Source organism: Lasiosphaeria miniovina (genome assembly GCF_030549165.1).
Source record: "Lasiosphaeria miniovina strain SMH2392-1A chromosome Unknown B0T26scaffold_4, whole genome shotgun sequence".
In the NCBI taxonomy this organism is placed as follows: Eukaryota; Fungi; Ascomycota; class Sordariomycetes; order Sordariales; family Lasiosphaeriaceae; genus Lasiosphaeria; species Lasiosphaeria miniovina.
The window spans coordinates 1,172,760-1,194,149 of record NW_026848223.1 but is presented as its reverse complement, the minus strand read 5'-3'; the positions used below and the strand labels follow the sequence as shown (position 1 = coordinate 1,194,149).

The following is a 21,390-nucleotide window of genomic DNA, read 5'->3' as shown; positions in this document are numbered from 1 at the left end:
GTGGATACCAAATAGAGTTTTGCTGGTTTTTTTCCAGAACGATCATTGTCGCCTAGATTTAAGCCACAACCGAGCCAAAACCGAGTTGAACCTTGAGAAGGCCTCTATGACGCTCACTTCCTAGTACTACTAGATTTCCTTTGTTTAATAAATAGGGTGAGTAATGCAACGTTTGCTACGGAAGCTGTACCATTATACACCCATGTAACCGCTCTCGATGCAATTTGGGCAACTAAATACAGGCCAAGACTACCTAAATAATGTCAAACATTTGGCCACTCTGGCTCTCGATCAACTCCCCGTGTATTACGCCATGGACGTATTCTTTTCCTGTATCTTTAGACCTTTTTTAGACAGACAATTCAATGCGCTGTCAACTACGATCACGTGCAACAATCATCAACCAATGTGGCAACGGCAATATCCCAAACAACCCAACTCGCTGCCATTATAAATCAGTCGCCCAAATCGCCAAAGTTGCCCAAACGCAAATTAAAAAAAAAAAAAAAAAAGGAAAAAAAAAGTTTCCCAGAAAGCAGGCCAAAAAGAAAAAGGGCCCTTAAATATTTTAATACGCACCCCATGTTCCAACAGGTCTCCGGTCGCGACAAGTGTCGCGTTGACAGGCCCGTTCAGTTGAATCGCTCGATGGCTCAATCGCTCGCAAAAAGGAAACAGATACGAGTCACATCATTGATCGCAGAAAAAGTCGAAGTCGGCATTAGAGCTCGACAGCACAGGCGGCGGGAAGTCGAAAGCGGTTTTGGTCGCCGCTTGTCCGGTGCTCTTGCACTGGGCTAAATTCGTTTCAAGCAGAGCGTTCTCGTCAGCCCAAGCCGCGAAGAACAAGAAACCACTTCCCCCCCAAGCACGTTATGCGCAATACGCCCGGACTAAGCAAGTGCTCGCGGGCAGAGGCAGAACACTGGGAAAATCGGTACTTACTTGTCTGCTTGTCGCAGTCGCCGACAGCAAAATTTCCCTGCTTGGCGTTGGCCGCCTGGGCGCACTTGTTGAACTGATTATCGCAGGCTCTGATGGCGGCAGTCGGGAAGTCGTTCTTTTTGAAGTCAGCAGACATTTTGATACAATGGGATCTCTCTATTCCGAACAAGACATAGCGAGAAGGCGAGAGAAAGCGAACGGGAAAGATGCCTCTCCTCCGCCTCACCACTTCCTCATCGCTTTCTTTACGACACACACATACGGAGAGAGACCGAGGAAGACAGGCCCCCTTTTTCAACGGTTGTGAAACGGGGAAACCCAATCAAGAAAACAAGCCAGAACAGCAGCAGCAGCAGCATGCAGAGGCCAAACACCTACAAAGGTATCGCCGTCGACCTCGAACGGCCTGTCCCTGTCTCCCGAGAATGTAATGGCCGACGCCTTGATTCCGCCCAGGTCGCCGCTGAAGATCTGCAGGTTCGTGGCCGTGGCGGCGACCTGCTGGCGAGGGTTGAGCAACGCCATGCGGAACTCGTGCAGGGCCACGTCCTCGAGACTCATAGACGCCATAGCGGCGGCGACGCAGGCCGCGAGGGCGTAAAAGGTTGCGCACCGCATGGTGACGATGGTATGTCGGGACACTGATGAGGAAGAAGAAGAAGAAGAAGAAGAAGAAGAGAGGAGAGAGAGAAAGGTTTTATATTTCGCGTTCGTGAGATAGCTTTACCCGTATAAATTTGATCCACAACAAAGTGAAATAAACAACCTATCCCCCGAATGGTACCGGCGGAGGTAAGTAATAGACAATATTAAGAATGGCAGTTGGAATCTGAAGCTACCCAGCAGCAGAAACGGTGGTGAAAGAGGAGAGGAGAAATGCTTCCCAACAGCAGCAAACCCGCACCGCAATCGATTTTCGTTCCAGGGCAAGAAAGAATACCATTAGCCGTCCATTGCCCTCACCAATTAGATAAAAAGAACACACCCAGTAACTAGAGAAGAGCCAGAACGAGAGGAGAGCGCATCAACACCTGAAACCGTCTTGAGACGTGCGCTCGAGCAATTAAGGGGGGTGGACTTGTTGTTGAGCGAGGCGAATGCACGTGACATTTTCTCTTCTGGATAATAAACCGGCAAAAACAACAATACCTAATCTACAGCGAACGAAATGGAGGGTCACGAATGCAGAGGGCGAGCTATTCCTCTTGCTAAATTAGACTTTCTTTAAAGTGCCTGGCGGTCCAAGCGAAGGTTTCGCTCAAGTCTTTAGATGGCAGCTCATTTGACAGGAGACGCCAAAAGATAGTGTCCCTAGTTCATGCCTCGGGGACAACGTCGAAAATCCCAGTGTGCACACAGATATGTATAGCCGAGAGCGATTTCAGTGATGAGAAATCTATTAAAATGGTCCTACTACGTGTATGCAGCTATTCAAGGACCAGTGATGTCCCCCAACAGTCTGATCCTGTTTTGTTACTGTGAGAAAGGGAGAGAAAAACATAAGAAAAGGAAAGAAAAACACAAGTCCCTTTTTCCGCGTCCTGCAACCGACCAACTCTTTCCCGTTTTCTCGCCGTGTTGGGAGGGGGGGAAACTGCTCAGCCTAGCCTGCTCTGCATTCGCACTTTCTCCGACAGACCCGTGGATAAAAATCCTTCCTTCTTGGTATATGCCGATGCAGCGAAGCCAGTGATGAATTATGGAAATGTCTATCCTTTTTTCCCCTTGGCTAAAATGAGCTCTCAGAAATGCGAGAATGAAATCAATGCAAGAAGTGCAAGAACACTCCCGAGGTGTTCCCAGTACGGCGAAAGACAAAAGAGTAGAGGAATGTATGGACAAGTCGAAAACAGATGGGTGGCTATAAACAGGGCAGCCCGGCGCAGCCCATTTAACGAATAAGGTGTGATTCGCATATCAGTGATCAAAAGTTGGATGCTGTGTTGACCTGTGTAGGTGCGTGGTAGCTCTCGAGAGTGCTCTGGAATGGCGTCCGCCCAGTCATCGAGCCGGAAGTCTCGGTGGTCTTGTCGGCAGTGCTGTTGTAGTCCATTAAGCCGTCGTCGGCATCTGGGGTCTTCTTACGGCCCCAGATTCTGAAGGCGACGAATGCCAGACCCCCGAGTATGATGGCACCACCAACACCAACCACAACACCAATGACAGTGTTTCGCGTCTGGGTCGACATACCAGAGGACTGGCCGCTGTCATTGCTCACAAGCCCGGCAGTCGACGTGGTTAGCGACTTTGTGGTGACTGTCGACTTGGACCCATCTGAGTTGGTCGTCGTATAGGTCTCGGTAGTCGTTTCCACAACTTCGGAGCTGCTCGAGCTTTTATCGGTCGACGGAGGCGGTGAAGTTGACGGAGGCGGTGTCGTCGAAGAGCTGGAGCTCGTCGGCGTAGTCTTGGGCGGCTGGCTGGTGGGTGGAGGGTTGCTACTGGTTTTGGACGTCGAAGTTGGTGGGGTTGACGTCGGGGCAGTTGTCGATGATGACTTGGTGGGAGTCGTGTTTGTGCTTGGTGTGGAAGTGGGCGTCGTCGCGGATGATGACCCAGTGCCCGAGCTTACGGCATTCGCGGCATCATCGCTTCTCTCCTGTCTCTGTTGCAACTTCACACCATTTTGATTACGAACGAGGGTAGCCTCGACGACGGACGCCGCCGAAAGCCCGAGAACGAGCAATTCGAAGACGTTTCTGATATGCATCGTGGCTCTCAGGTACACGAGGCCTGTTTCGTGGTTGTGGTTCTCGTCTTGGAATCCTCGAATCGAGATCGTTGGAATCGATCCTGTTGGAAGCGGGGGGAGAGTCGCCAAAGAAAGGCGTTTTTTTTTCGACAGAGCCCTCGGGTTTTTCAGATGTGCTGCACCCCAGAAATACACTCGTCTCGGACTATTCTGGGTTATTCGCTGGCCGAACGCGAGAGCGGCGGCTAGAAGTTGTCGGACCAGGTCAGACCTCGCCACAGAAGTCGGTCGAAATGAAGGGAGGCGTGGTGTGGGACGTGGAGAGCGAAGGAAGTTGGGCCGAATATACTTCAGGTACTCGGAAACTCTTGGAATGGAAATAGTGAAAGTAGCGAAGGAAAGATGTCGAAACGAGCGGGGAAATTCCAAAAGGGAACGAATGGATGGGTATGGGTGCAGCGGTTTGAGGACAGGACAGGGTGAAGGGGAAAAGCTTTCTGTTCGCTGAGTGACCAGATGTTGTGAGATGCTTGGGACTGGGTGCCCCGGACACGCGGCAAGCGACTTATCCAATGACAAGGCGGCATTGGGCGGCAGGGGTGCAGGGTTTGCCGAAGCATTTCGTATCCACTGGGCGCCCATCGTGAGGCCCCATTCGATCCCTCAGCATCCCCATCAAGGGACCAAACGGCTTCCAGGCCCCCTCCTGACCCGGTCCAACGTCTGCAGCAATCGGCCTCCATCATCCAGAATTTATTTGCTAGGCGGTTTGGCGACGACTGCCTTTCAGCATTGCTTGACACTTGCCAGTGGTCGTGATTGACATGTCTGAGGTCAGCGCCTGATAGAGCAGCGGCCCAACCGATCGAGCTAAGTACTGTAATACCGAGATAAGTAACTCGATGCCGCTACCCCCCGTAAGCACTGCATGCATTGACTGACCTTCAACCCGTATTTCCGGAGTACTAAGTAAGGTAAACAGGTTCCACGCCACTTACGATGTCGTGCGTGAGATAGGCTGCAATGGCGCGACCCTGCGTGTATCGTCGGTCAGCCTGCATTACCCTTGGGTTGCTGATTTTTCTTGAATTCCGTTGTTGTTGGTTGGCTGCCAACAACAGAACAGCGAACCTGCCTTACCATTGTAACATTGGGCAAAACATGGAAGTCCTACGTCTTCAGTGCGAACACCCCCCATTCTAGGTGCAGTGTTACAGCCCTCCCACAGTTACCAACCTAGGGTAGAAATCGTCAGTCAGCTCCCGCATCGAGCTAAAAATAATGTACTAATCACAGATCGACTGTGTAGGAAAATTTAGCGAGAATAAGGCTGTGCATGCCAGGGCAATGACCAACAGCGAACGGGTGTTCGATTGAAAGGACCCCTGTTTTTCGAAGCCCAGTTGTTTATGTTTCACTGCAAAAAGGAAGGTTTTACTGTTTCAAAAAGGCCCCAGATCCGTTCCTGTGTATTCTTCGGTAGCCTGCGATCAACAACCTGTGCGTTCCGGGTCTGAGACTCACCACTACGTAGTACGTATCTTCATGCGGCGCAAAATGTGCGGTCGCACTGAGGTGTACAGTACATAACCGCGTGCTCGCCAACACATATCCATTGTGCCTCTGTTCAGAACTTGGGACGAAAACCGGTTTGCTGCCCTCGACGCGCCCCCACTATAAAGGTAACCACGCCTCTAGAGCCTCCGTGGCCGCAGCGATCCAACTGTCTCGATGACATGATGATTTAAGTTTTCATGTTTGGGTGGGTGCTTGCTTGCGATTAGGAGAGATCGTCGGCGCTGGGGCAAAGAGGCGCCGATTGAGCTGCTCTGTGCGGATCGCTCGTTACATCTACGTCCCGACGACATTCAGAAGCAAGTTTGTTCGTCGGCGACTGCACACGAAAATCGGATGCGCAAGCAAGCTGTCGAATAGGTCGTACATAACAGACAAGGGCCGGAATTTGCTTATCCCGTTTTTGGGGGTGTAGTTGGTCGAGTCTCGAGGTTCACCTTCGCGCTATTTTCCCTGTATTCATGACGTCGGCGGCATGTTTTTTGCGCCAACACAATTCGTCTTACACAGGGCTCTCGCCTTTGGCGTTCAAGAACAAGAACATGGAAACCGGCTGCTGAGTTATCCCATGTTCGATATTCTTGGTCGACCATATAAGGTCTGCTTATTAGGGGCGCCGGTCGCCTTGGCCGCCGGCCAGGTCCGAGCCCGGCATAGCATATTCACGAACCCTGACCAGGCCTGTGTTGCGGACCGATGCACAAATAAAGGTGCTTTGTTCTCAATGCGTGATAGATATCACAGCATCAAATCCGTGTGGTGCTCGGTGATGTTGTAGGCTTCACTGCCCATGTTATAGGTAGAACTGGGGGCAAATCTCCTGTATCTTTAAACGTCGACGTTAGTAGTACCTCTTCTAGAGAGGCCGGGTCCATGAAACTCGGTCGTCGGCTTTGTGGTAAAATTAAGGTGACCGGTCTCAGCGCGGGAGTCCCGAGAAGACACCCCAGCGGAGGCTCAAAACTGCAAGAAGTCCGATTCTTTATGGAGATTGGTCCTCAGGTCTATCCGGAAGTCGATGCGTACCATTCAGTGCTAGAGGAAAGAAAGAAGCAACTGAAACATGGAAATAAAACGCACCAAGGCCGCTGTTTTGTATCACAGGCTCCTTTCCCCAGTAATACTAGAGTTCGTCGATTCCTTTTTGTATACACCATTCCACAGTAATACTGTGATCGGTGTTCCCTTTTACCGTGCATGTGGTATCCGTCGTGTCCAAGTTCTGCTGAAAATACCGCCGAATTTATCTCTTCATATGAGTAGGAAATGATGAAGGAGATATATTCTACGGCAGCTACTATTGTTTGTCCCTTGGATGCAAATGACCCGCGGGTATTTCTGAGACTTATATAGGAACCCAGAGAATACGTACCTAGTCTACTCTACCAAACGGACCAACTGCCCTGTCAAGTAATATTCAGAATACGTTCATTACCTATCAATCACTCAACAGCCGTATGAAGAAGAGGGCTTGTTAGACCCATGAAGCCACTCTACTCGAGAGCATCTCGTCCAATGACATAGAATCTAGCTTCCGTGTGGGTAAGAAGCCTGTCACGAACGGCTCTTTAACAATTCTGCTTTTCTTCCTCAGCGGGGCTAAGTTTGCTTCCGGTATCTATGTCTATATTCTGTTAATACAGTATGCTAACCCTAGTTAATACCTTATTATGTTCATTTTGGTGTGCACATCGTGATTGGTATATACCATGTCACAATTGTGAGAAATCTAACACGATAGAAGTCGCTCCTCGACACAGATAGTAAACAAGTGAATAAAAGGCTTTGGTTGATGTTCTCCGTGTCCTTCCAAAAACTGCTGCTCAGGTTTGAGTAACCGTTCTGGCTATCTGGTGAGATCTATTCTCCGTTCATATAGCTCATGGCTGTATTGGTCTCTCCACTGCCCGTGTTGTGCTCGGTAGTGTTGTCAGAGGTAAATATGAGGTTGAAGCTGGGGCGCGTGATATATTTTCTGCCATGAGCTAAATCGACTACGAGTAGAACTTTTGCAGCGCGGTCCGAATAAGAGGCACAGCTCAGTCATAAACCGAGCTCGCGGAGAGTTATGACACAACGTAAAAGCACGAGTTGCCATTTTGCGTCAGTGCTGCAAGAATATCGCCAGTGTCCTTGTGCAGCAGACGACTTCCCACATATAGTGAGCGACCTCCCGTTGCAGGTTTTCTAGGGCTCCTCTAATGTAAGAGCCAACCAGGGGAAGAAGCACAATGCAAACCCTACTTTCTTGGGGTTAGAGGAAATGTAGTGCCGGCATCCCCAAGCTGAAGCCTCGCCTACACCCACTACAGTCAACTGTAAGCCTTGACATCGACGGCAGACGTAGCTAGACGGCCTACTCAGGCTTTAGCCGCAATTGACTCGAACACCGGCTGGCCGGAAGAGTTCGGAATGGGCTTGTTAGTTTTGTTTCTCATTTTCCTTCTTATTCCTCAGGATCTGTGTGGTTCCATCAGACTATCCATCACGCCATGGTACCGATTAAAAGAATAAACGGAGGTGCTCGGCACTAGACTGCCTACTAAAAAAAAGATTATTGAGGATGAGAGAGTCCGTTCGGATTGTCAAAACCGTTTGCCAACACCACAGTACATATGACACTACTCCCTGATATGGCTTTGACGAAAAAAACCGGCGTATAATCAAAAATGAAAGGGCTCTGGTGTTCTTGCTAAGAATAGTATTCTGTACAAACTTTCTGGGTTTATCTACTAGAGCTTTTTTGTATTTCTCTGACATGGAGACCTGGACGTGATTACCAAAAGCATCTTTCCCGGCCTACAGTCCAAAAGGACGTTTCTGCAGCCTGAGTAGACTCCCTCAAAAGAGAATACTATTAAAAGTAGTTTTGTCAATGGCATTTCACTGGCTTTGAGACAAAGTTTTTAGCCTTGGCCCTAATCCTACCACCACAAGTGAGCGAGCGCCGAAGGCTTCGGGGGCGGTCTACGTGAAGCCCCCGAGCTGTTCTCAAACCCGGGTCTCGCTATTCGTACTCCGTATGGGGAACTAGACCGCACCTTTAAACTAACTTCACTAATATATACCATGGAGAAGATTATGTACAATGAATTGCCTATGAATGCGAGAGGTTGTGTCGAGGGAGATACAACAAACAGCGACTCTAGTGATAAAACGCGCAAGCGAGGCAGACGTCTTGGCTAATTTCGTTGTGTCGCAGTTGCTGCGCTGCGCCCCCATGGTACGGGTTTCTCGCATTGGGTCCACGGCATCTCTTGACATGCAAAAGCTTTGAATACCAGCTCCGCGTGGGAACTCCATGGCCATTACTTGATTGAGGAAAGAAAAAAAAGAATTCAAGGTCGTGGGGGATAGAACGCCACGGCTTGGTAAAGGAACTAAAAGGAAATTCAAACGGCTGCCTACCAAGACCGATCGATGCCTTGCAGAAGTCGACGGGTGGCGTTTTTACAGCTTTGGCGCTGCGGGAGAGCTTCGATCGTGGGGGATCCCTGTTTTACCTGACGCGTGGAGCCCGGGTACCCCAGAATAAGAATACGCGTACGGTACCTGCAACGTCAGCGACGGGAGAAGCAGAACGTCTGGAGCCGCTATCGCGACGACAATCTGACTAAAAGCTCACCCGAGGACGGACGGATCATTTAGCATAAAGGCATATTCCTTGCACTCAGTCCGCACACAATCAGGAGTAGGCACTCGGGCAGAGCCTCATCTCTTTTCCAGGAAATGGCCAACTGCCCTGCTGGTTTTCCCAGGGAAAAGACTTGGACTCAAGTCGTCGCCTAGGGGCTAGAGTGGATAGTTCTCGGTATTTTCTGCTCAGGGCCCGCCATCCATAACAAGTTAATAACACCGCGCGGAAGGATTCGAGAACTGCCCAGGAGAAGAGCCGCTCCACCTTTTGAGAATGTGTGGCGGGTTCGGCGTGCGTGTCGACCGAATGAATGTCGGACGATGTGGGCTTTCTATGTCGCAATCTCATTATGTTTCGGCCCCCAATCCCGTCTCTCTCTCGAATCCGGGACTGACGCCTTGTTCTTTTGCAGGCGCCGAGGAAACCCAATTAGGGTTTTTTGGTGTGTAGGACCCCTGCCCTCGATTCGCTCATCCAACCACCTACCTTCCCCTTTCCCAGCGCAAAAACTTTCCGGGCTGCGTACCTAACGCGATCAAATAACGTTTACAAAGGCGCCCGTCTGAACATTTTTTTGACGCTGCTCTAACCATGCAGGCACACAACCACGACGTTCTTGGCAGGGGCTCTCCACTCCTCCGATTTCTTGGGTATCTTCTCAGTCGCCACCAGATCCAGCAGGTACCATCCATCTTGCCTTCTAGCTGTGCTTAGCTATCGAATTGCGCATCCACAGATGCTCCACCAACGTGGGAGTCGCCTTCTCCATTGGTGAGAAACGGGCACCGAGCGGAAGACTAAGAAGCTTGGAAGTGGAGTTGGCAAGTCGCAATTGGTCAATGGGATACAACTTGAAAGATCTAGCGTCTCCGCCCATCCAAGACGACCTGGGGCAATCCTTACTGAGTATAAAAACGAGCTCATGTCGAGGCTCTGGAGCCGAAGTGGGATGTGGCCAGAAACCACGATGGAAAAAAAGTGGAAAGGAAAAGCGAAATACGATCTAAAACATGGTGGTATCGGGAAGGGCCAACGCACGGGGTCTGCAATCTCCTACCCCTGCGTGGCGCCCTGTTGAGTCGACAGACAGATCAACTTCGCGATGGGAATAGAATGACTGTGCAGTTGCACGCGCGGTGGCCAGCGGGCAGAGAAGCCGGCGCATGCCCCGAACGGGCCCCCTGTTTTTTCATCGGCCGCTACTACGAAAGAGGCACCTGCGTATCGAGCGGTATCCATCTGCTGCCAGGTTCCCTCGTCGCTGGCCCAGACTGTCCCCCGTTCTGGTTCCTGGCCGCCCTCGGCACGAACGGCACCCCAATTCCAACACCCCCTCCTTCCAGGTTCTCTTCTCCCGAGTCTAGCGTCCGGGATCGTGGGTAGTATGAAAGGTAGCCCTGCCCTTCTCGTCCCCCAAAGGGGGACCTTTTTCTCTTTTTCACACGCCTCTTGGTCCTTGTCAAGTCACCATCAGCACCCGACGGCGTGCTCTCCTGCCGTGCAAACGTTTGTTTGCGTCCTTTCGTTGTTAATCTCGTATCATCACACTCTCTTTACGGCCTCTGGCCACTTCACTCATTTTTGTGGGTGCTTATTTGTATAATTATATACATATGAATCGCACGTTGTGTATACTTAATTCTAGATCACCATAATGTTCAACTACAAGACGACTCTGGCCGTTGCCGCTCTCGCCGCCTCGCCCGTCTTTGCCAGCGCCCCGGCGCCCCCCGTCGTGGCCTCGGAACCCATCGTCAACGTTTATTTTGGCCAGACTGGAACGCAGGGCCTTGGAGACTACTGCGAGCAGGGCACCGGCTTCGAGTATGTTACGGTGGGCTTCGTCAACAGCTCGCCTGAGCACGACCCGTCGGGCTTGAACTACGCCGGCACCAACTTTGCCGCCCACTGCGATGCGCCTCTCTACACGAACTCCAAGAACGGTGTCAAGTCGAACCTCCTGAGCTCGTGCACGTACCTTGCCAGTGACATCGCCAAGTGCCAGAGGCTGGGAAAGAAGGTTCTCCTTTCGATTGGTGGTGTGTTCAACCAGAAGACGTCCAACTACGAGATTTCCGGCCCGGCCAAGGGGAGGGAGTTCGCCGACTTCGTATGGGGCGCCTTTGGCCCTTACAATTCCAAGTTTACCGGCCCCCGCCCCTTTGATTTTGGTGGCAACCGTGTCAAGTTTGACGGCTTCGATTTCGATATTGAGACAAAATTTGGTACGTATTTGTTGTTCTCTGGATTCTGTGCCTGGTCTTTGCTGATGTGAGACACTGTAGAGGACCAGTCTGGCTACATTGCCATGATCAAGAAGCTTCGCGAGTTGACCGATGCCGCCACCGGCACCTATCTGATCACCGCGGCGCCTCAGTGCCCCCTCTCGCCGTCTCAGTATTTCCAGATGGACAACATCATCAAGAGCTCCGTCTTCGATGCCCTGTTCATCCAGTTCTACAACAACGCACAGTGTGAGGCCTCGAACGCTGCCGGCTTTAACTACAATGCCTGGGAGACCTACCTTACGGGCACCCAGAGCAAGAACGCCAAGATTTTCATTGGACTCCTCGGTACTTCGGACCCCAAGCTTGGCTCCGGATACGTGGGGCCAGACGCTGCTGTCACGCTCATCAACAAGTACAAGGGCAGGGCGTCGTTCGGAGGTGTTTCAATCTGGGACGTGAATCTGGCTAGCGCCAAGGTTAATGGCGGCAAGAAGACGTACTATGAGTTCATCCACGACTCCATGTGCGGCACCCCGTCCGTGACCACGACCGCCACCACGAAACCCGCTACCACGACCACGAAACCCACAACGACGACTGCTTCGCCGACTGCCTGTGTCACGTGGTATACAGTTAAGCCTGGTGATTCTTGCTGGGCTATCGCCAACGCGTTCGGATACGATGAGGCCACGCTGAGGAAGTACAACCCGTCTCTGAATGCGAAGTGCGACATCTGGGGCGGCCAACAACTGTGCTGCGGACTTGGATTTCCCACGACAACCACAAAGCCGGCCACGACTACAACCACTGCGCCGACCACGACTACGACGCCGACAACCACCACTACCCCGACTACCACCACTACGCCGACTACCACCACTACGCCGACTACCACCACTACGCCGACTACCACCACCACTGCGATCACTAGTCCCGCTAGCAGCACTACGATCTTCCAGCCGCCAGTTTCGGTGACAACCACTTCGGTCCCCATCTCCTCTGCACCGGTCAGCTCCGCCCCCAGCAGCAGCTCAACCACGACAGACGATGAGGATTGTGACGATGAGTCTACCACTTCCTCTGTACCCTCTAGCACTGCCCCTGCCTCTACTGTAGCTTCGTCGGTTGCTTCGTCGTCGGCTGCCTCGTCGGCTGTACCTGCCTCTTCGTCGGCTGTCTCGTCGTCTGCGGTCTCTTCGTCTGCACCCCCTTCGAGCTCGGTAGTTTCAGTGACTACCACTTCGGCACCGGTCTCTTCTGCCCCGGCTAGCTCTAGTGTTAGCAGCTCCACTACGACTGACGATGATGATTGCGAGGATGAGACTACTACCTCCGAGATCCCCTCGAGCACCGCCCCTGCGTCGTCTACTGCTGCTTCGTCGGTTGCTTCGTCGTCTGCTGCCTCGTCGGCTGTCTCGTCGTCTGCGGTCTCTTCGTCTGCGGTCTCTTCGTCTGCGCCCGCCTCGAGCTTGGTAGTTTCAGTGACTATCACTTCAGCCCCAGTCTCTTCTGCCCCGGCTAGCTCCAGCGTTAGCAGTTCCACTACGACTGACGATGATGATTGCGAGGATGAGACCACCACCTCCGAGGTCCCCTCGAGCACCGCCCCTGCGTCGTCTACTGCTGCTTCGTCGGTTGCTTCGTCGTCTGCTGCCTCGTCGGCTGTCTCGTCGTCTGCGGTCTCTTCGTCTGCGGTCTCTTCGTCTGCGGTCTCTTCGTCTGCGCCCGCCTCGAGCTCGGTAGTTTCAGTGACTACCACTTCAGCCCCAGTCTCTTCTGCCCCGGCTAGCTCCAGCGTTAGCAGCTCCACTACGACTGACGATGATGATTGCGAAGATGAGACCACCACCTCCGAGGTCCCCTCGAGCACCGCCCCTGCGTCGTCTACTGCTGCTGCCTCGTCGGCTGCCTCGTCCGGCGCTCCGTCGAGCTCGGTCGCTGCTTCATCCGCTGCCTCGTCCGCTGCCTCGTCGTCTGCTGTCGCTTCAACTATGGCCCCTTCAAGCTCAGTACCCGCTTCGTCTACAATCACTTCGGCCCCAGTTTCTTCTGCCCCGGCCAGCTCAGGAACCCCCAGCAGCTCAACCACTACCGACGATGATGATTGCGAGGATGAGACTACCACTTCTGAGGTCCCCTCGAGCACCGCCCCTGCGTCGTCCACTGCAGCTTTGTCCAGCGTTCCGTCGAGCTCGGTTGCTGCTTCATCCGCTGCCTCGTCTGCTGCCTCGTCTGCTGTTTCATCTACTGCCCCGTCCGGCGCTTCTTCGGGCTCGGTTGCTGCTTCGTCCGCTGCCTCGTCCGGCGCTCCTTCGAGCTCAGTTGGTGTTTCGTCGACGATCACGTCGGCACCTGTGTCTTCGACCCCCGTTAGCTCGGCGCCCGTCAGCAGCTCGACCACGACTGACGATGACTCCTGCGAAGATGAGACCACCACGTCCGATGTCCCCTCGAGCACCGTGCCTGCTTCGTCTACCGCCTCGTCGGGAGTTTCATCGGGAGTTTCGGAGTCCGCATCATCCACCATCACTGCTGCCCCCGTGTCGTCTGGTCCGGCCAGCTCTGTGGCCAGCTCGTCTACCACCGATGACTCCTGCGATGAGGAGAGCACTACCTCGTCTGAGGTCCCCTCGAGCTCCGTCCCCGCCTCTTCCGGAGGTGCCAACGGTAGCTCGGCCGTCTCTTCCTCCGCCCCTACCAGCGGATCTGCCTCGTCCACCGCGGCCAGCTCGGGTGCCGTTTCCTCGAGCGTCCCTGGTGGCCCTGGTGCCGTTTCGTCCACTGCCTCGGCCAGTTCGGGTGCCGTTTCGTCCAATGCCCCGGCCAGCTCGGGTGCTGTCTCCTCGGGCGTCCCTGGCGGCCCGGGTGGCCCGGGCGCTTCTGCCAGCTCGACCGCCGTCCCGTCAAATGCCCCAGTGAGCTCGGGCGTCTCCTCAGGTGCTCCTGCCGGCCCCAGCGGCGCTTCATCGACCGTACCTACAGGCACCGGCACTGGTGTCTCGTCATCCGCGAGCTTGTCAGCCTCGGTCTCCCCTAGTGGCCCCATCTCCTCCTCGGTGGAATGGACGACGTCTACAATCTACTCGACAACCACGTACACCATCACGTCGTGTGCTGCCACTGTCACCGACTGCCCGAGCAAGATTGGCCAGGTCACCACTGAGATTATCTCGGTCACAACGACTGTCTGCCCCGTGACCGCCGCAGCACCCGCCACTGCCACCGCCGCGCCGGTAACCACGGCCGTCCCTGCCGGCTGGGTCACGTCGACAATCTACTCGACAACCACGTACACCATCACGTCATGTGCTGCCACTGTCACTGACTGCCCAGCCAAGATCGGCCAGGTCACCACGGAAGTGATTGCCGTCGGCACCACTGTGTGCCCCGCCGAGGAGGGCTCCGCTGCACCCACACCTACTGGTGCTTTCGGCGCCGCTGCCGTCCAGTCGGGCTCGGCCGAGATCACCAACACGCTCCTCACAAGCGCCAAGCCTGTTGCCACCAACGTTCCGGCTGGCGGCGCTGCTGCTCAGAACAGCCCCAATCCCACACCTGCTGCCTCTCCGGCAGCCGTGGGCACGGGCGGCCTCTCGGCAGTCTCGCCGAGCGCTTCAGCTACGTTCCCGGTCACCGCCGGGGCCGGCCGCAACGCCGCTGTGACTCTTGGTATGCCGGCTCTTGTGGTCGCGCTCTTCCTTGCTCTCTAAGAGCCATAGGAGCCTGGCTTTTTTTTACCAGTTTTTTCTTGTGTTTTACTTTATGAATGATCTATCTCTTCGTATGTACTTTTGTGGCATTGACGGGTGGATAAGCATTGGCGATCAACTATTTTTTCCCCCCTTTATTGTTTGGATACATGTAGTGTACAATCCTCGCAATGAACAACATCCAATCAAACCCCAACGAGGCATGCGTGTATGCATCGGTCTCGCTAAAGTAAGATGTAAATGCAAAGAAGTCGGTTTCGTTCGGTCTAGAACAAACAAGGAAAAATCGGCCCAATGATAAACCCCCTTTTCCGCCGCGGACATTGAGAAAGACACTGGCCTAGCTGAGATCCATGTCCTGTCGTGTTGACGTCGTACTCCTCGAGTAGACTAATAAACCTTTGCCTCCGCGGCGCGTGAGGAGCACAACGCGTCGCTGCGCAACCTGCCAGGACCGTCAACGTGGTCACCATGCAGGTTCGTGTTACGGCATATTTCAGCTGACCGAGGTTTTCTGGGTCGTTCCGTCTGCAGCCCGTCCGTCCCAGCGAGACGGCGAGGGCTGTGTGGATCCATCTCCGCCCCATTCATCTGTGGCCACAGTCCTCCTTCCTCCCACTCACCTCACTTACTCTCGCACATGATCCTCCCAAAAATGCTAATTTCCCATGGGGTGTTTAGGAAGTAAACCAGTATGACTTTAGAGTGTGTACGACGTGGAAAAGCCACATAGCCTCCTTCGCAGAAAATCATTAATTTCTCACAAAGTTAGTTACCTACGTCAGCCAGCGGTGAGAGAAAAAAAAAAGAAACCCCCCGAAAGAGTCCGGGCACCTTGCAGGCTGATGATCGGCACCGACAGTCTTCTTCGACCCACACCTTTTTCATTTGTGGGCGGGAGAGTTCAATCACCGAAACGGCAAAGAACAAGAAAAGAAAAGACGGAGAAAGCCCTGCTGCCGGGGCATACAGACAGGCTCCTGCTGCATCACGAGCAACCTCGTCTGCCTTCATCAGAAAGTGAGTTTGCCACTTTCTCACATTTTTACGGTTACAGTATCGGTCCTTCACCTAAAGTAGACTTCATGCGGGCACGTGGCGGCGGGGAAGGAATCTTTTCTCTCTCTAGGTATTCCAACGAAACAGAGGACGAGGACATGAAAAAATAAATGAAAAAGAACCACACACCAAACAAAAAAAGCCAAGACCACCCCGTCCGTCCGTCCGTCCCTCCCTGCACCGACCTTTTGCGATTTTATTGGGGCAGGCAGCCAGATAGATTCCCACGCCGTCGGGACGGGAGCTAGTGCGCGTACTGCGAAAGGGTTACAGACTGCCTGACCTGACATACATGAATGGGGTGGAGCAATGGTAGCTGAGGATTTTGATGCTGTGACTCTTTTTTCCTTCTCTTCGCTTTGGTCGGGTAAGGCATGTAAGGTAGGTGCTGTGCGGAATAGCTGACCGCCACAAAGGTCTGGGCGAATGGCAATTCTCGATTATGATTATGAGACACTGATTGAGTTCACTCGGCCTCTCTTCCCCTTTTCCCAATCTCGTGTTTTCACTTCCCTCCCCTTTCTGTGTTTTATATTTTCTTTTACCTGATGGAAAGTGGGATTTGCAGCGGCACAGTGGTGGCAGGCTTTTTTTGGACCTCATCCAGTCTAATCCAATCATTCGTCGTCGACGAAAGGAAAGCGCGGAAGTAGCCCCGTTGTTTTGGGAACGAGAGAAAAAAAGAGTGAAAGAATACCCATTTCGGGCAGTCGCATCCAGAACACGAGAAATCCAGACTAAGAAAAAAAACCCCACCATTCGATTTAGTCTCGGCAGCTGCTGCTTCCCCGCCCTTCGACCTAACCTAACCTAATAAGCTGAACTGTGTCTGTATTCCGTGCCGACAGTATCCCGTGCCTCAAGTTCGAATGGATATGGATTCGCTGTACTGCTCGCACAGATCGCTGGCGGGTTCTTTCAGCTGACACTGGTGTGCTCTGCACTCAATTACTGGAGCGGCGAGAGATAACTTAGCCACCGAGAGGCAGGTTTTGTTGGTTTACTTTGGCCACTTGAAGTTGAATTTTCCGCGGTTCTAGGTTGCTGTCGAAGTGGCGATGGGCGTCGTACTTGGCGAGCCCGCCCCACATTCCGATGTACAAAGTACCTTACCTGCGCATGTCGGTAACTTCCTGGGTTAGTGTACTGAGGTGCTGCTGTACATACTGTACATTACCTTACTGTAGTGTATGATGCTCCGCGCCGCGCTGTTCCCGCAACGCAAGCAACGAGATATATGTTCCGTACCTGAGGAACATCCCTCACTGCACGATTTCGCGGGGAGCCCGGATCGCCTCCGAACGTCCCAGACCGACGACCCTGACTGCCGGGAGAGGCGCCCAGTCACCCAACATACCTACCTTACCTACCTTACCTACCGCAGGTACTTAACTACCTAGGGTCCAAGTAAGGGTTTGTTTCCAAAGGCACGGCCGAGCCGCAAGTCCTCGCAGCCCTCCCGTCTCTTTCCCTCGAACACCTAGCCCATCTCACTGTGCCTCCTCCCGCGGTACGGATACTTAGCTAGGTTTGCGCGGCGCTCGGTCGAAGCTCCGGAGCCGAATTTATCACTGCCCGCCTGCTCCATAAACCACCCACCACCACCGTCACCACCCCTCCACGTCGTCTCGTCGACGTCGTCCTCGTCGTGATCGCCCTACCCACCTCCCCCTCCCGGGAATCTGCATCTTTCCTCGAGCCTCCACCTCGTCTGCCTGCCCAATGCCCTCCTCTTCGAGGCCATTGTCCCACGATGGCTACTATCGAGCCTCGGTTGATACACCTCCTCAACAACTCGCAGACTCCTGATCTGCCGCCAATACAGCTGCTGCCCTTTAGCCCGTCGGCCGACCAGTCGCTGTCGCTGCCCCCGCTCGGCTCTGATGGCGGCCACAGAGGTGACAAGTCTGCGCCAAACCAGATCCCTCCGATATACGCGCCAGGCGACGAGCATGCGCCCAAGCAGCTCCCTCCCCGCGTCGAGAGTGCTTACGACAACGACCACAACAGCGCCCTCAACAAGCCGGCCCACCCGCTGCAGCGGCTCCTCGCCGGAGAACTGGAGCCAAGCGTGTCAACTCTCTCCTTACGCATGATTGTAGGCGACAACACACCCGACAATTCGGAAGATCTCTCTACCAAGAAAAGGCATCGAGCGCTCACAAACAAGGAGGACTTCGTCCAACTGCCCCAGCCACTGAAGAAACAGAAATCAACCCAGCAAGTCGTCCCTCCAATCATCAATGGCCTGCACGAACCGCCGCCCAACGCGGCCGTCTTCCCTCCCATCACGGGGTCCTTTGACGACAACGAAGCGCTGAACCTGGGCATGTTGAAGGACTTTACCAATGGCACTGAGGAACGAGCCCTCACGGCCCCCACGAGCGACGCGGAGAAGAACAACGCCAATAGCAACAGTACAGGCCCCAAGGTAAAAAGACGCGCTACAAAACCGCGGAGGAAGTGGTCTGACGAGGAAACCAATCACTTGCTGTTGGGGGTCAATCGCCACGGCGTTGGAAAATGGACGAGCATCCTGGAAGATCCCGACTTCAAATTCAATGATCGGACGGCCGGGGACCTGAAAGACCGGTTCCGGACTTGCTGCCCCGATGAGCTGCGCGGAGGCACGGGCATGGGCAAGAAGCGCTCCGGCAAAGACCCGGTCGACACACCAGCCCCGCCTCCTCCACCTCCGCCCCCTCCTGCACCGGAAGATAACCCAAGACCTCGGAACGGCCCGCTGCTCGAGAACATTCTTATTGAGCCCGGGGGCGCAGCCGACTTAGACGGGCCGTCCTTGTATCCTCCGCAGACGCCAGATTCAGGCCCCAAGCAAAGGAAAAGCCGAGCACACCGTAAGAAGATTGAGGATTTAGAGGAGCTAGGCATCCGTGGTCCCTTCAAAAAGTCGCACCGCCGTGAACGGCGGCCGTTCACCGACCAGGACGACAAGGAGATCCTGGAAGGCCTCGACCAGTATGGGCCGGCCTGGACGAAAATCCAGCGCGATCCCAAATACAACCTATCCAGCCGCCAACCCACTGATCTACGTGACCGTGTGCGGAACAAATACCCAAACATCTACGCGAGGATCGAAAAGGGCAGCTTCTACACGAAGGAGCCCGGCCGAGGGGGCAACCTCCTCGAGCCTTCCGTCAACACAAGCATGGAGAACTCGCTCCATCCCAACATGCCGGGGACGCTGGAGCCGCAGCTGAATAAGTCGGGCTCCAAAGACGACATGCGCAAATGGGGTTATTTCGAGTCGTCAGAGTCTCTGCCCGCACTGGCCGACCCATATACAAACGAACACCCGGCCTCGTCGTCGTCCTACGTTGCCACGAACAATAGTAGCGCGCCTGAAATGGACATTGGCCGGCTTCTGCTGGACGACTCCCAAATCACAAACGACAGCCACGCGACACCGGGGCCGTATGATGGGTCCCCCAACGCAACTTCGCGTCGGGTGGGCCAACTGATCCCCGTTTCCCAAAGCCCAGGTAGGCATGGTACCGAGTAATACGCCAACGCCACACGAGCTGGCTCCTGAGTTGGGTCTCTAGATACCTAAGCGTATCAACTGCTTACGCGTGCCGCGTTTTCTTTTTTTTCTTTCTCTGTCGAAGCTTTCTTCTTTCTTTCGTCCTTATTCTTATCATCTTCTCCTTTTTTCCCTGGTGGACGCTTTGCGAACTGCCCCATAAGGGGGCTAGTTGTTCGGCCATGTTCATGCTTTGCAGCAAAGATGAAGATGGACGGTTGAATTTCTCTCTACCTGTGCTGACTCGGGCGCTTCTCCCAGGAGTCACCACTGGTGCTTTTGCTTATTTGGTAGATCACTTAAAGGTTGGGAATTTCCTGTCATTACTTACTCGAAGATCCTCCGGGCGAGGGAGGAGGGGAGGAAAGATGGGATGAGAGAATCAGGGCAAAAATTGTACACTGGGCGTCGTCTGGGAAAGCACATGTGTTTTAAATGGAGGGGAAAAAAGCACTGCGCGAACACGACGGTAGGTAATGGGGGGAAGGGGGGATCTAAAGGTTAGAAAGGGAGCAATCTCTACTCGGAACGAGAAACATTTCTCAAAGGGCTGGCTTTCTGTCGCTTCATTGTCTCGGTTTCTTATCCCCTTCTCTTGTCTTTTCTTCTTTTCTTTTAGTTTCCATTTTATTCCTTCATTGTCTCTTTTTTCATCCACCTATCCGGTCGTGTCAGTCTACCGAATAGTTTCTCAGCTGGTCGGTCTCCAGCTTGTTTTCTCGCACTCTATGTCACTCTCTCTTTCTCCCTGTCTCTCTGCCTGTCCTTACTACTGTAAAACGAACGATTTAGGGAGGTTTTGCCCGGTCGGTGTGTGCGAGGGGAGCCTCACGGTAGCGGAATATAGTAATGCAAACCTGTCTTACTCGGCGGAAGAATATGAAACTGCGTCGTCGTTGAGGGTTGAGTGCTCGGGCTGGATTCCGCCACTGGATATTCCGTAAGGCACTTATTTACTTCGTCTCGATGGATCTCATCAGTAAAGGTTCGCTGATAAACCTAACCCTTTGGTTCTGCGCTCCTCCCAATCGCCCCGCAACACCTGTTCCTTCCGTCATCAACAAGCAAAGCGAGCCTTACTCCTTGCAATCGCCCTGCAATAATATACCTGTTCCTTCCATCGCTAACAAGCAAAGCGAGCCATACTCCTTGCAATCGCCCTGCAATAATATACCTGTTCCTAGCAAAGCGAGCCATACTCCTTGCAATCGCCCTGCAATAATACACCTGTTCCTTCCATCGCCAACAAGCAAAGCGAGCGTTACTCCTTTGCAATCGCCCTGAACTAGCTGATGGCGAACTCGATCTTGCGGTCGCAGGCCTCAACGTCGGCCGGGTCCTCGGGTGCACACACACTCTATCATCATCATCATCATCGAACCTATCCACCCACATGGCCGACAAGCGAACAATCACCCAGCTCGATCAGCTGACTCTCTACCCAGGAACACCTCCAGAGACAGCATCTCCCAACTCCCCTACACCGTCTGTGGGCTTGCCAGTCTCGGGCATCGATAAGATTATCGCCGAAATTCGCAATCGCATCTGTGGCCGAGTCGAGGTCGAAGAGGGGTGGTGGTGCATCAGCCTCAGCCGCGACGAGTTCAAGGCTTTTGAGGCGCGCTTTGAAGCCGAAGGGAATTACCGCTGGCCAAAGTAGGTAGCCTGTCCCTCTTTACCCAGTTGTCCCTTGTTCAGCGTTGCGGTGGCTAACCTCTAATTAGGTACGACTACTTCCCTTAGCTCGACAAGTTCCTCCTACGTATAGCGGGCATTGTCCACGAAGACGTTATTAGAGGATTCGAAAACCTAGTTATACGATAACTATGGATGATCAAGCAGAGTAACGACCAAGTCGCTACCGATTTCGCTCGGGGCACCCGCGCAAGAGGAAGTCCCAAGATTGAGAGTGATGGTGGTTCCCATTACCCAGACGGGTCGTTTGCGCACAAAGATGCGGAGGTAGAATGTATTATCTTGGAGGTCTCCCATTCATAACA

General features: G+C 53.6%; 5 protein-coding genes across 5 annotated transcripts; 3 read left to right on the top strand and 2 right to left on the bottom strand.

Annotated features, from left to right (window-relative positions):
• Window positions 1-690: 690 nt before the first annotated feature.
• On the bottom strand, window positions 691-1,563 carry B0T26DRAFT_675453 (uncharacterized protein; the record flags this gene model as incomplete). The annotated part of the gene is made up of 3 exons (XM_060439831.1): window positions 691-797; window positions 946-1,060; window positions 1,324-1,563. 3 exons carry the CDS (start codon window positions 1,561-1,563, stop codon window positions 691-693), a joined length of 462 nt encoding a protein of 153 aa, XP_060295882.1.
• Window positions 1,564-2,869: 1,306 nt separating this feature from the next.
• On the bottom strand, window positions 2,870-3,655 carry B0T26DRAFT_751193 (uncharacterized protein; the record flags this gene model as incomplete). The annotated part of the gene is made up of 3 exons (XM_060445342.1): window positions 2,870-3,332; window positions 3,388-3,512; window positions 3,584-3,655. The coding sequence occupies 3 exons, from the start codon at window positions 3,653-3,655 to the stop codon at window positions 2,870-2,872; spliced, it is 660 nt and encodes a 219-aa protein (XP_060295881.1).
• Window positions 3,656-10,503: 6,848 nt separating this feature from the next.
• B0T26DRAFT_751192 (glycoside hydrolase superfamily) lies at window positions 10,504-12,008 on the top strand (the record flags this gene model as incomplete). Its single annotated transcript, XM_060445341.1, has 3 exons — window positions 10,504-11,074; window positions 11,135-11,719; window positions 11,866-12,008. 3 exons carry the CDS (start codon window positions 10,504-10,506, stop codon window positions 12,006-12,008), a joined length of 1,299 nt encoding a protein of 432 aa, XP_060295880.1.
• A 1,667-nt stretch (window positions 12,009-13,675) lies between these two features.
• Window positions 13,676-14,787, top strand: B0T26DRAFT_751190 (uncharacterized protein; the record flags this gene model as incomplete). The annotated part of the gene is made up of 2 exons (XM_060445340.1): window positions 13,676-13,701; window positions 13,779-14,787. The coding sequence occupies 2 exons, from the start codon at window positions 13,676-13,678 to the stop codon at window positions 14,785-14,787; spliced, it is 1,035 nt and encodes a 344-aa protein (XP_060295879.1).
• A 2,812-nt stretch (window positions 14,788-17,599) lies between these two features.
• Window positions 17,600-21,180, top strand: B0T26DRAFT_871660 (uncharacterized protein; the record flags this gene model as incomplete). Its single annotated transcript, XM_060447934.1, has 3 exons — window positions 17,600-19,349; window positions 20,836-21,046; window positions 21,115-21,180. The coding sequence occupies 3 exons, from the start codon at window positions 17,600-17,602 to the stop codon at window positions 21,131-21,133; spliced, it is 1,980 nt and encodes a 659-aa protein (XP_060295878.1). The 3' UTR covers window positions 21,134-21,180.
• Between the last annotated feature and the right edge of the window lie 210 nt (window positions 21,181-21,390).